This window comes from Salvia miltiorrhiza, unplaced genomic scaffold (genome assembly GCF_028751815.1).
Source record: "Salvia miltiorrhiza cultivar Shanhuang (shh) unplaced genomic scaffold, IMPLAD_Smil_shh original_scaffold_183, whole genome shotgun sequence".
Taxonomy (NCBI): Eukaryota; Viridiplantae; Streptophyta; class Magnoliopsida; order Lamiales; family Lamiaceae; genus Salvia; species Salvia miltiorrhiza.
Window position 1 is genome coordinate 117555 of NW_026651495.1, and position 13377 is coordinate 130931.

At 37.6% G+C, this 13377-nt stretch overlaps 3 protein-coding genes across 4 annotated transcripts; 2 read left to right on the forward strand and 1 right to left on the reverse strand.

Annotated features, from left to right (window-relative positions):
- The first annotated feature begins 206 nt into the window (after positions 1 to 206).
- Positions 207 to 6049, forward strand: LOC131003264 (CLP protease regulatory subunit CLPX1, mitochondrial). The gene is made up of 15 exons (XM_057929766.1): positions 207 to 1268; positions 1362 to 1420; positions 1650 to 1756; positions 2205 to 2288; positions 2544 to 2590; positions 3205 to 3279; positions 3374 to 3451; positions 3820 to 3876; positions 4061 to 4131; positions 4215 to 4314; positions 4606 to 4710; positions 4940 to 5002; positions 5103 to 5225; positions 5550 to 5684; positions 5765 to 6049. The coding sequence occupies exons 1-15, from the start codon at positions 735 to 737 to the stop codon at positions 5846 to 5848; spliced, it is 1722 nt and encodes a 573-aa protein (XP_057785749.1). The 5' UTR covers positions 207 to 734; the 3' UTR covers positions 5849 to 6049.
- Positions 6050 to 8086: 2037 nt separating this feature from the next.
- Positions 8087 to 10775, forward strand: LOC131003266 (E3 ubiquitin-protein ligase SINAT5-like). Its single transcript, XM_057929769.1, has 3 exons — positions 8087 to 8958; positions 9452 to 9838; positions 10290 to 10775. Exons 1-3 carry the CDS (start codon positions 8752 to 8754, stop codon positions 10650 to 10652), a joined length of 957 nt encoding a protein of 318 aa, XP_057785752.1. The 5' UTR covers positions 8087 to 8751; the 3' UTR covers positions 10653 to 10775.
- Positions 10776 to 10863: 88 nt separating this feature from the next.
- Positions 10864 to 13136, reverse strand: LOC131003265 (pentatricopeptide repeat-containing protein At3g49240, mitochondrial). 2 transcript variants are annotated; one of them, XM_057929768.1, is made up of 2 exons: positions 11174 to 13128; positions 10864 to 11143 (listed from the first exon to the last, which is right to left on the reverse strand). In XM_057929768.1, exons 1-2 carry the CDS (start codon positions 13055 to 13057, stop codon positions 11084 to 11086), a joined length of 1944 nt encoding a protein of 647 aa, XP_057785751.1. In that variant the 5' UTR covers positions 13058 to 13128; the 3' UTR covers positions 10864 to 11083. The 2 variants fall into 2 exon arrangements, with proteins under 2 accessions (XP_057785751.1, XP_057785750.1); XM_057929767.1 differs by having other exon boundaries at positions 10864 to 13136.
- Positions 13137 to 13377: the final 241 nt, after the last annotated feature.

Sequence of the window (13377 nt, forward strand, 5' to 3'; positions counted from 1 at the left end):
CTAAATCAGGAAGCACGAATTCGAAATGAGGTGAGATTTGAATGAGATTTTTTCTGTTGTATGTGTATTATGCGTGTCAGATTTAAATTTTAAATATTTTCCCCTTATATTACTCTTTTTAATTGTCCTCACTGAGACCACATCATTTTCTTGCAACTTTTGTAAATCGGTTTAAAAGAAAAACTCATTTTCAGTTTCATTAATTTGTTTCCTAGCGCTTTCGCCATAGAAAAACAGGATATTTCTGGAGTCTCGAAAAAATTTGCTTTAAATAAGCAATATTCCGGCCCACATGTGAATTAAAGAAAAAAATTTAATCTTTACAGCCATCGTGGAGTAATCAGATTACGCCAACAATTCCATCAAAATTCTTCATAACCCAGATGAAATTATCCCCCTTTCCTCTAAATTCACTATCAATTTGTCTTCCTCAACCCTAAATATCCAATCTTTACTGCAATTTCATCAATCAGTCAATTTGGAGAATCTGAGGGCAACCCTCTCTCGATTCCCCTTTATTATCCGACACCCATTTCCTATTTTCACTCTACAACGCGGAAGTTATCGTCTGTTTTTTTTTTCTTCCTCAAAAAACTCGAAAATTCAATTAGAGTCCACTTAGATTTTCTTTTGTCTTCTCCAAATTCATGTCCCATATTTCATTGTACACCAATAAGTATCTTCTACAAAGTGTTGTTTAGCTTATCTCTAGTTGATTCCTCAAAGATTCTGCTATGGCTGCTGCTCTGAGGTCAAAGTCATCGAGAGATACAGCTTCAGTTGCTGTCTCACAGTTCAGATACTTCATCCAGACCCATATGCACGCGGGTCGGGCCAAGCATTTCCAGTGGAGCTCCGTTTTCGACAGCAATTATCACCGGAGTTCGAATTTGCTATTCCACTCCAGTTTCAGCTTCACCCCATTCAAGCCCCTCTCCCTGCGCAGCGAGTACATCGGTAGCGGCAACAATACATCGTTATTCTTCAAGAATGACAAGAGAATTGAGAATTTTAGCTCTCAGGGCGAGCCGCCGGAGGTGTGGCAGCCACCGGGAGGAGGGGTTGATGGGGTCGTGGTGAGGCCAGGGGTCAAATTCATTCAAGTGGGGGATAATGATGGCTCCAATTCTGGCTCGGGTGGAGGGTTTGGACAAGGCCAGAAAGACGGGTGCTGGGGCGGGTCGAACCTCGGGTCCGGCTTCCCAACCCCGAAGGAGATATGCAGAGGTCTTGACAAGTTTGTGATTGGCCAGGAGAGAGCTAAAAAGGTTCATGGTTTCTCAAATTGCAAGTGTGTTCCATTTAGGAGTGGGGGATTGAGTTTTGATGTAATGGAATTTAATAAGGTTTCATCGTTGCAGGTTCTTGCTGTAGCTGTGTATAATCACTACAAGAGAATATATAGCGACTCCTCGCAGAGGTGATTATTTTGTGACATCCATCTTGGATTGATTTTGTGATAGGTTTTAGTCTAGCTCAATTAGGACTCATGTGTTGATAGACATTTACATTATGTTCCCTTCTTTTCTGTGTAGATTACATGACTTTCAGGTTTTTGGATCAAAGGTCTATGAATTTTGACCAGCATGTTGCTGATTTTTTATGTTGGTATATGAATATCTGATGTTATGCTATACCTTGAAAGTTAGGCCTACTGGGAGTGTAGATGGTAACAGACCCGACGGGAAGGAAAAGGAAAATGAGAATGTTGAACTGGAGAAAAGTAACATTCTTTTGATGGGGCCAACAGGTTCAGGTAATTTACTGCATGACTGGGTTCATTTCTAGTGTTCTTTGCAATGTAGATCTCTTCAGGAAAGTCTTGGTCCTGAGTATTTTATGAAATTGTGAGACAATGTGAATGTGCTTTGATTGGGAATTGGATTTTGAGGATCTATTAACTGTTATTGATTATATTATTCGAGAATATACTAAGTGTCGTTAATGATCGTAGCTTGGTAGGGTAGGCAAGAATATACCACACACAGACGTATGAGATTGTCGTCCTAGAATGGTTTATCTGTCTATTTGATGGGGGAATCCCTTTTTTAGCATGTAGTATGACCTGTGAAAATTAGTTTTGTGACCTGAACTTAAACTATGGAAATGGGTTTGAAGACTTAATTTCTGCATTTATTTTAATGCCTATCTTTTCTTCAATTCTACTGTTTCACTGTGCTCTTCTGATGTCATCTTAAGGACAGGGAAGACACTACTCGCCAAAACTTTGGCACGGTTGGTGAACGTTCCCTTTGTAATAGCTGATGCAACTACACTTACTCAGGCAAGTTTTATCCACATTTTACTCGGAATTCAATTATTTGGTTTGGTCTGGTTAGGGAAGTATTGCCATACTTTGGACTGATAGAATGTATCTCACGAGGAAAATAATTGAATGTTTTGATGTTGTAATGAAGAGGGTTTTCCCATTACAAGTCAACAAATTTCTAACTTCAACAATTACAATGTGATCCTACAATGATTGAAAGCCATGTTTGTTGTGTCTTTATTCTGACGAAAAGTATATCTCATTTTTCAGGCAGGATATGTTGGGGAAGATGTTGAGTCCATTTTATACAAGCTGCTTACGGTAATCATGACATAATATAATGTTGCTAGAAAGTGTTTATATTCAGATCCTTTTTGGGATTCCATTTACTTGTGATTTTATATACCAAAATGGCTATTTCTGTGCATGTTGGTTCTCTGCATCTGGTTTTCCTTCTTGTTTTTTGTTGTCTACTCCAACTCTCGATTGTCACTGATACACAGATCTCTCTATTTTAAGGATAAGTGAAAAAATTTGTTGCTTCTTAGAAGGAACATGCCAATCAGACCTTTGTGTTCAAAATGTTTTAGAATTTTATTTGAATTCTTATTTTCACATACAAAATGGTGGTTGAGTTAAAAAAGATATTTTGTTACGATCCGGTTGATTTGTGAGAACGCAGTATAATATGATCCACTCAAGGTTAAGATGTTTGCATGTGCAGAATTATTTAGTTTGAGGTGTAGTGTACTCAGATAATTCAAAAAGTAAATTAAGTCCACTTATTTTTATCAAAGAAAAAGCAGCCCTTCAGATTCCTTGGGGTTGTTTTGTTCTAGATTTTTAATTGGGAATGTATCTCTAATGGGCCAATTACAATTTTTGGCTGCATAACCTATTTAACCTTAGAGTGAATTTATCTTTTTCTATTTCAGGTTGCAGACTATAATGTTGCAGCTGCTCAGCAGGGCATAATTTATATTGATGAAGTAGATAAGATTACCAAAAAGGTCTGTAACTGATTAATTTTTCCAAATGTTCATCAGCTGTTTGAAATCTTATATAGCTTTCTAATATACAGCTTGTTTGTTGTTTAATCCATAGGCAGAGAGCCTAAACATTAGTAGGGATGTATCTGGGGAAGGTGTCCAGCAAGCGCTATTGAAAATGCTTGAGGGGACTGTAAGTGCTTTTACTACTTATGGAGTTGTGTGGCTTTCTTTGTTAGGTTGCAAACATGCCTCATTCGAACATCAGCACAAAAATCTCATGTTAAATGATATTTACATGTATGAGCTAGATAAATTTTTTAAAGGTGCACCGATTTAGGCTTGGTTTTTACCACATCAGCTTCCACAAGATGGTATCTGTAGGATGTGGTTGATATACTGACTGTTCAGATGTTGGATGACTTTGCATTTATTGTTAGGTCCTTTCATCCTTCAAAAGGATTGTAAAATCTGCGATATTATTCCTGAGATCAGAGTATTTGACTTCACGTAATTTAAAATAAAGATATATTTTTATCATCTAACATTTTTGCTCTACAGGTGGTCAATGTCCCAGAGAAGGGTGCTCGGAAGCATCCAAGAGGGGATAATATTCAGGTAACAACTTAACATTATTACCCAGTGTAGTAATTGGCATGCACTGAAGTTCAATAACACAAATGAATAGTAACCTGTATATAAACATTAGAGGATTGTACACATCAAAATGCATAGTTTTACAATTTGTCGCCACCTCTCATTCTCTCTCTCTCTCTCTCTCTCTCTCTGCTTTCTTGTGCAGATTGACACGAAAGATATTCTCTTTATATGCGGCGGTGCCTTTATTGACTTGGAAAAAACAATCTCAGAAAGGTAATCTAACTTCACCTATTAAAAGTGAAATGCAGTGTCTCTGTATCTACTAAAAACTGAAATTTTGTGGAAATGCATCTCAGACGTCATGATTCTTCTATTGGGTTTGGTGCTCCTGTACGGGCTAATATGAGAACAGGCGGTGTTACAAGTGCTGCTGTAACATCATCCTTACTAGAAACTGTAAGCTCAATTGCAACATAGTTTTCGTCATTGTGCTCGTTTTTGTTTTTCTATTGGTATGCAAACATAGCAATTGTTCCTTACAACAGTACAGTATGTTGGTGAAATATATCCCAAACCAGCATCATATATGCTACTTGGTAGTGTAAAAGTCATCTCAGACTATCAGAATATGAGTTGTTAGGCTAAAGTCAGTTTTTTCGCAATCAAGATTCCTAGCATATTCATATAAGTTCTCATTTCAATATACAACAAAATGGTGATGTTGATGGCTCATTCAATTATTTGCAGGTTGAGAGTAGCGATCTTATTGCATATGGGCTAATACCTGAGTTTGTTGGGCGATTTCCTATCCTTGTGAACTTGTCAGCACTTACTGAGGAGCAGCTCGTTCAGGTGCAATTTTATTTGCTGAATGACAAAGTTTTCGATTTTGTTCCTTCAAACTTTCTAGTCTATACCTCTGGTTTTTGCCTGCTCGTCTTGAAGAGCATGGAGACTACAACATCCTTGTTGGACTTAAATAAAATTTTCAAATTTGGTGATATTATTATCTCCAAAAAGTTTGTCTTTAGTTTTTGTATCATGTCTTGTGTTATGCAGTGTTGATCGATTTGTTTTTCAGGTTCTAACGGAGCCCAAAAATGCGTTAGGGAAGCAGTATAAGAAAATGTTCCAAATGAATGGAGTAAGACGTCTTTCCTCTTCCATTGATCCTTTATTTACGTTGTCACTGAAAGAAGAATGTGCCTTCTTTGTTTCCACGATCTTATGTACTCATTTCTCAGGTGAAGTTGCACTTCACAGAGGAGGCATTGAGATTGATTGCTAGGAAAGCAATAACCAAGAACACTGGAGCTAGGGGTTTAAGATCGATGTTGGAGAACGTTTTGATGGATGCAATGTACGAGGTTTGTGATTCTTCCCTTTTGTGTGTAGCTGTCTCGTTTCCCCGTACTGAAGATTTTCCCTTCACCCTACTATGATCCATCCTAGTTTTGAATATCTCCGAGTCGATGTACATCTAGATGTGTGGTGCATCCAATTAAATCCAATTAGGGTTTTATTAATGACAATTAGAATTTAACTAGGGAAGATGCACCATGCATCCGGATGTAGTGGAGTGTGCCTCTTACTCTTTAGGCATTTGGTTTCAAATTTCGTTCTTCTGCTCTCTATTTTATTCTGACTATTCTGTTCCCGTGATGAAAAACTACGAATCATGTATCGTGCAGATACCCGATGTCAGAACCGGAGACGACATAATAGACGCAGTCGTGGTAGATGAAGAGGCGGTTGGATCAGAAGGACGTGGGTGCGGGGCCAAAATCCTTTACGGCAAAGGGTCATTCAAGCGCTACTCTTCACAGGTAAGGCTGATGGCACGAGAGCACACAAATTCTTGTCTTGCCGTATCCATTATTTGATGGGTATGGTATTTGGTACACAGGCGACTCCGGCAGAAACGAGCGAAGGGGAGGGCGAGGCCGAGGTCGAGGCGGAGCAAGAGCTTCCTTCCATCGCAGCATTGTAAACTTGGGCCAGTTCCGACATGTACAGCATATAATAAAACTTGACTGAATATTTATTTAGGAGATGTAGCAAACTTGTTTCTTATTTGATGTACTTTATACATGTAAATGGAAGGAATGATGTGATGATGCCTCATTCTCTTACAAACATGAATATGGTACCTATTTTAAGTTACGAGGCCGAGGCCATGCCATCATCGGAAGCTTTTGTTTCTGTAGGAACCATCAATTCCTTCAATTCAACAATCTCATCACTTGATAATATTACTTAAAAAAGATGGTGTTGTTATACAAAGTATCAACATTACAGAATGTAAGCATGTTGCTAAAACATGTATTTGATGTTATTTTTTCAACAATTTAAAGTTTGTGTAATGCTAATATATATTAAGCAGAAATGTGTAATAATAGAAAGTAATATTGTATACGCAATGTATACAATGATATTTAAGCAAAATTAAAACGCAATGCTATCCAATAGAACACATATAACGTTGTTTATGTTGAAAATTAGTGCTATTAGAAAAGTAATGATATCATGTGTATATATCCTTATTTTAACAATTCTACTAATTTGAGTATAAATGTAATATTGAGAAGTAAATCGATATATGTGAGTTAGATCTTACATTTGTAAAAGTGATAAGGATACTGATAGTTATTCTATAAAAATGGTAGAAAAAGACATGAAAAAGATACTTGTCCAACATCCACCTATTTCAACTCATGAGTTCGTAACAACGATGATGATATGGGCCCCCTCAAAGCTAGGTTGCAATATTTCATCTTGTCGACCACTATATTAAGTCAATTATAGTATATGTTATGTATGAACACTTATATTGTATTGCAAGTTAATCTATAGAGAATAATTATATTTGATCAACAAGATTCAACTCAAGTGGCAAAGCGAGTTTGGATTTAATCCGTTCGTATGCGATATAATATTTTTTATCTTTGTATAGTGTAGAGGTCTTGACAATATACAATATAGTATATTTTCACCGTTTACGTGATGTTATTTGATTATATATATATATATATATATGTACATCATGTAATTAAAAAAAAAGGAATAAATACATATTCATTGATTGATTACATTTGGCGTAAGATGGAATACACCGGTTTCCATCTTCCAAAGCGAGTCTTTTTTTTCTCTTCTTTTACTTTGTTTTCAAGATTTAAATTAATGGGCAAGACCACATTTTGCCGATATCTTCAGTTTCAATAATAAAATTTTTACTATGTTTTCCATTGATTAAATTTTTTTACCCTAATTATTAATCTTAAGTAAGACCCCTACGAAAATCCATTCAGATAATTTCGATTGAGACGGATAACAATATTTTTGGTTAGGTTGGTTTGTTGGCTCAACTAAATATTGAGAGCGATGCAATCCTCTCTTGTTTAAAAGAAAATTATGACAACATAACCACATAACATTAATGACCCAAAATGTGTGTTTAATCGCAACAACAAACCTCTTTGACAATACTTACATCCTTATATAACTATCTAAATGAATGTAGTCTTTGTTGGATGGATTTTTCAAATGCATGCTTCTAATATTCAATGTAGCATGATTTTTTTTTTATTTTTTTAATACATATTATATCACATCTATGAGCACTGTGCATGTAACTTCTTCATTAATTTGATAAATGTATAATAGAATATAAGGTAATTAGCAGGTTAAGCTCAAAATTATTTGTCTAATCTTAAAAATGGCTCAATAAAAGATTCGACGCAAAAATATCACCACTAACATTTTTTGTTATCGTAATGCTAATTTATAGCAGCTAGGATGATATGGTGTATTTTTTGCAAATTTAACCACTGTAAGTAAGCATTCTATCAATCGAAAATATCAATGAGAACATTTTTTGATACAATGTCATGGTTCAAATCCTGCACTGATATTATTAAAAGTTCAGGACATTTTTTACCCTAAGCAAATAATTTAATTTGAATACAATATAATATTATATAATTATCTTTAAAATAAAAAATAAAGAATATAATATATCTTTGAAAAATTATATAATTGGCAGACTAAATTTTATAAACAAAATTCTGTTTTTATATAGGTGTAGTTGAATTTGAAACTATATAGTAATTAATTCGTGATCATTGCCTTGCTAATCTTTTCATTTCTTTAACTATAAAATAAAAAAACATCCTAATTAAGTGGCTAATCTTTAAACAGTTAGGATATTTTTGGTGACAATGAGATGCAAACTTTTTCATGATCGCAACTTCTTTATGCTTAGATCTCTGCCAACAAATAAGCTACTACTCTCGAAAATTAATTAAATATGTATATATTGAGTGGATTTTTATTTATATCAAGTCAAAAAAAATGATTTTTATTTATATCAAGTCAAAAAAAAATGATTAAATAACCGTTTAATTAACTTCCTAAATTTTAATTATTTCTGATAGAGAAGGGGAGAGAGGGAGAACAAAACCACCTGTTTTTCAGGGGTGATTCTTTCTGATTCTTTTTGCATCTCTTTTAATTTTTCTTCCAATTTTCTTACAAAATTCTTTTGGTTTCTTCTTCCCTTAATTGAGCAGAAGGTTAAGGGAGGAGGAGAAAAGGGCTAAAAAGACGAAGCAGGACCCCTTAATTCCAGAAAATATTTGAATTTTTTGGGAAGTAGGGGTCTCAAATTTCTGTCAAAAATCAAAATTTTAAAAGTGCGAATTTGATATTTCATCAAATCATTAGGTTCTTGAAATGGTCTGTTGATGTCATACCAAATATTCTCTTGCAAAGGTTGGAGCTTCATTTCACAAACCTGCATTTGGTGCTAATTTTGAAAGAAAATTAGGTCTCTTTAAATTGGGTGTCAGGAATTTCTGCAAACTTCTTGAATTTTTGTACTCCCCCTAATTGAAAATGGCAACAATTGAAATAGAAAGTGTGGAGTGTGTGTCTGCATCAGATGGAGTTGAAGATGAAGAGACTTCTTCACATCCTCACCACAATAACCAGTATTCTTCAAAACCTCGCATTTTATTATCTTCCGTAATTGCCCCTACCAGTGTTCATGAATTGCTGGAGTGCCCTGTTTGCACTAATTCTATGTACCCTCCAATCCATCAGGTTTGATTATCTTAACTTATGTGAGACATTTTTTTGTGTATATTGTGTTTGATTGCACTTGGATTCTTATCATTTTGACTTGAACTGGAATGAGATATGATTATAGATAATGTTAAACACGTGCAAGTTTTTTCACATGGTTTAGAAACTAAGTTTTCCATGCTTTTTAGATGGTACTAGAATGAGCCTAAATGTGGATCCTAATTTAGATAGAAACAATAGATGTTGCTTTGGATTAGTGAGCCCATGTAGATTGAATCAAGAATTTTTTTCCATGGTGTTATCAGTTTAATTCAGGTGATATCTCATTTTGAGTTCACAATCTTTTAACAAAAAATGTTCTTGTTTGAATCACATATGTTAGTTTAAGTATAGAGAATATAGTATGTGAAATGGAATATTTAAAACATGTAACAAGGAAAAATATATAATTACTTCAAGTGACTTGATTAGAATGAATGATGCATGGTTTATGTTTGTTCTTATTCTGTAGTGTCACAACGGGCACACTCTCTGTTCGACTTGCAAGACACGGGTGCATAACCGGTGCCCTACCTGCAGACAAGAGCTAGGGGACATCAGGTGCTTGGCGCTCGAGAAGGTTGCAGAGTCGCTAGAGCTGCCCTGCAGGTACTACTCCCTAGGCTGCCCGGAGATATTCCCATACTACAGCAAACTCAAACACGAAGCAGTTTGCAATTTCCGACCATATAGTTGTCCATATGCTGGATCTGAGTGTATAGTAACAGGGGACATTCCTTATCTTGTTGCTCACTTGAGAGACGACCATAAAGTGGACATGCACACGGGATGCACGTTCAATCACCGATATGTGAAGTCAAATCCTCGTGAAGTAGAAAACGCGACATGGATGTTGACTGTGAGTTCAATGCTTTTTTTCTTATGTTCTGTTGTCATGAATTGAGATTTGAGCATTATCTGTGAGAAGTCTATGATATGCTTGCTTGGTTAAATTTTCTTCATAACACAGCATTGGCCACAGATTTCTTTTCCTACTTAAACCTTTCACTATTATTAATCAATAACCTAAGCATCTCACTTCTTTATTTTGGGAATTAATGGTTCATGTATAAGTTCTAACTAGATAGAATCTGATTGATAGTGATTTAATCTTAATGTAATCTTGAGTTCTTAACTATTGGATTGAGATCCTGTAATGATACACATTTGTTGTCTAAATTATGCTGTTATACCTACCAATTCAAGAATATTTGAAATTCCCTTTTAGAAGTCATAAAATGCTGCATGTCTAATATAGTTGTCAAGTAGTGAATGGATAAGTAAATCTTGCTTGTCCCCTCTTTGATTAGGTATTCAATTGTTTTGGGCAATATTTTTGCCTTCACTTTGAAGCATTTCAGCTGGGAATGGCACCTGTTTACATGGCATTCCTACGTTTCATGGGCGACGAAGTTGAAGCCCGTAATTATAGCTACAGCTTAGAGGTAGGAGCAAATGGTAGAAAGCTCATGTGGGAAGGCACCCCACGAAGCATTAGAGATAGTCACCGTAAGGTCAGGGATAGCCACGACGGTCTTATCATCCAACGTAACATGGCACTCTTCTTCTCCGGAGGCGACAGGAAGGAGCTTAAGCTCAGAGTTACTGGAAGGATCTGGAAGGAACAACAGAATCCAGATGCTGGGACTTGTGTTCCTAATCTTTGTACCTAATCAGATTCACTTCTGTAATTTTTAACAACTTCTATATCTCTGTGTGTGCGCGTCTCAGCGTAAATGTATCATGTATTATTGCCAGAGTTCTGCTTGTTAATACCATTACCTTTGGTTACTAAAGATTTACCTCTGCTTGGATTCAACAGTTACTTTTTCCACAAATGCTTTTGATATTAGGGTCAATGCTTAGCAACAATTTGAAATGAGATTTTCTTTCGTGTCAAAAGTGAAAACCACATTAATACTAAATGGAACCCAAATTACATCAAAATGACTGCACATCACCAACCATATAATAGCCCTAATTCGTCCTTGCATCTCAAATTCAATGACATTATATGGAGTGATTGAGGTGCAGATATTCGAGTGATGCACAAAAACTACAATGGAGAAATAAAACAATTATTTGCTTCTAGTATACCTCCAAGTCAAGCTACCTTCTCATTTACAGTGTTGCCTTCAATTTCTGCTGATTCTTCTCCAATAACCTCATTTTCTGCTGGTTCTTCTCCAATAACCTCATTTTCTGAGGCATCATCCCCTATTTCCTTCTCCACTTCAGAGGCCATGGAAACAGAATCCTCCTCTTCACCTTCAGCTGACAGTTCTTCCACAACCGGCTTCTTTCCAAACGACTTTGAAGACAAGAGATCAGCCATAGCGATGCTAGTGCTGGCCTTAGCTTTCGCAACTTCTTCAGCAGCTTTAGCAGCAGCCTCGGCTTTCTCCTTCTCCAACTGCAACTTAAGATTCGTCACCTCATCCTCCATCCCTTCCTTCCTCAACAATTCCCTAACAAACTCCTCCAACTCCTCGGTGAAATCCCCGGGATCCTCCCTCAACATTCCATCAACAATCTTCACCACTTCATCGTGCTTCCCGATCCCAGACAGTGCATTCATGATGAACTTGTATGCATCATCGTTCATCCTCAGCTTTGGCACCATCAAGTCAAAGAACGACTTCGCCACATCAACCCTGCCGGCCTTAACCAACTCCTCAACCAGCCTGTTATAGACTGTCAAGTTTGGCCTCCGCTTCGACTCAACCATTGTCCTGAAGTACTGAGCTGCATCATCTAGCCTATTCTCCTTCAAACAAGTATCCATCAGTGTAACAAAGGTGTACTCATCAGGATTCACATTCTTATCGCCCATCCCCTTGTAAAGCTCCTCCGCCTCAGCCAACTTGTCGTTACTACACAACTGATCGATCAGCACATTATACGACAAAGTATCAGGATTGCATCTTTGCTTTCCCATGCCATTGAAAACCTCAACAGCCTCATCAAATCTCTTCTCTGCACAATAACCATCAACTATAACATTATAGCTACCCAAATCCACACTCAATTTCCTCGGAGGATCATGCTCATTATTCATCCTCTCAAACAACTTCAATGCCTCATCAAACCTCTCATTCTTGCTCAAAGCCTCCAAAACATAATTGTACGAGATAGCATTCAACTTAACCGGCGAATCTTCACCAAGAACCTTGCTAAACACCTCCATGGCCTCTGCTTCCATTCCCTTCAAAAAGTAGCCTTTCATCAAATTCCCATATATCACCCCATCCAAGATCTCATCTGCCCCCAATTTCTGCTTCAATTCCTCATACAACTCAAAAACTCCATCTGCATTTGAATTCTTCGCTTGCCCTAACATCAAATAGGAATAGATCGTAGGATCCGGCTTAAACCCCTTCGTTTCCATTTCGTTCTTAATCTCATTCGCTTTTTCAACTTGCTGATTATCCACTAACCCCTTAATCAAAATGCGGTAAGTAGTTGGTGATGGATTGAAAGGGGCATCGTTAATCAGCTGTCTGTATTGCTCTAGGGCTAAATCGATTTTCCGGCAATCGAGATAAAGAGTAAGGAGGATATTGTACGTTACGACATTAGCGGCTATGCCGGCTTGTGTGATGAAGCGGTGGAGCGTGAGGAGCTCGGAGAATTTGCCTTGGCGCAGCTGCGCCGACATCACCGCGTTGCAGGTGTAGATGGTGGGGCGGCAATTGGAGTAGACTGAGTGGCGCGTGAAGAGCGCCGCCTCCTCGAGATCGTTCTCGCGTATGAGCTTGAGGATCTTGTTGTGGAGGTTGAGGCGGCTGCCGGAGAGCGCGGAGACGGGCTCGGGGAGCTTCGGGGCGTTGGGATTCTGCGGCGCCGGGGCGGGGCGGGGCTGCTGTTGCTGCTGCTGGTGGCGGAGCGCGGAGAGTGGCGGCTCGATGCGGAGGCGGCGCTTGCGCTTACGGCGTTCGGCGGCGGCTTCCTCCGGTGTGGCAAAGGAGAAGTGGCGGAGCGGGAGATAGGCCGGTGGCGGCGCGTGGGGCCGCAGACGGCGGGAACCCGTTAGGGCTCTGACGAGCTGATTGAGAAATGAGGGTTTGGAAAGCGCCATTGATTGGGATTTGGGGGTTTAGTGTGTGTTGTGTGTGAGAGGTTTTTGTGGGGTTTATGTTTGAGAATGTTAAACTATTTGCGACAAATTAGTTGGGCTAAAAAAATGGGCTTCATAAACAAATGGGCTTTGAGGAACTGAAGTGTGAATGTAATGATTTATTCATAAACATAATGCTACTATTGTTCTTTTTTTTTTTTAGGAAAGCTACTATTGTTCATTTACAATGTTATTTTTACAAAAATGCAATGCTATTAATAGAATTGAACATCGGCTAGTTTATTTTGTTAATACGTGTATAAAAAATGAAATGAATGTGA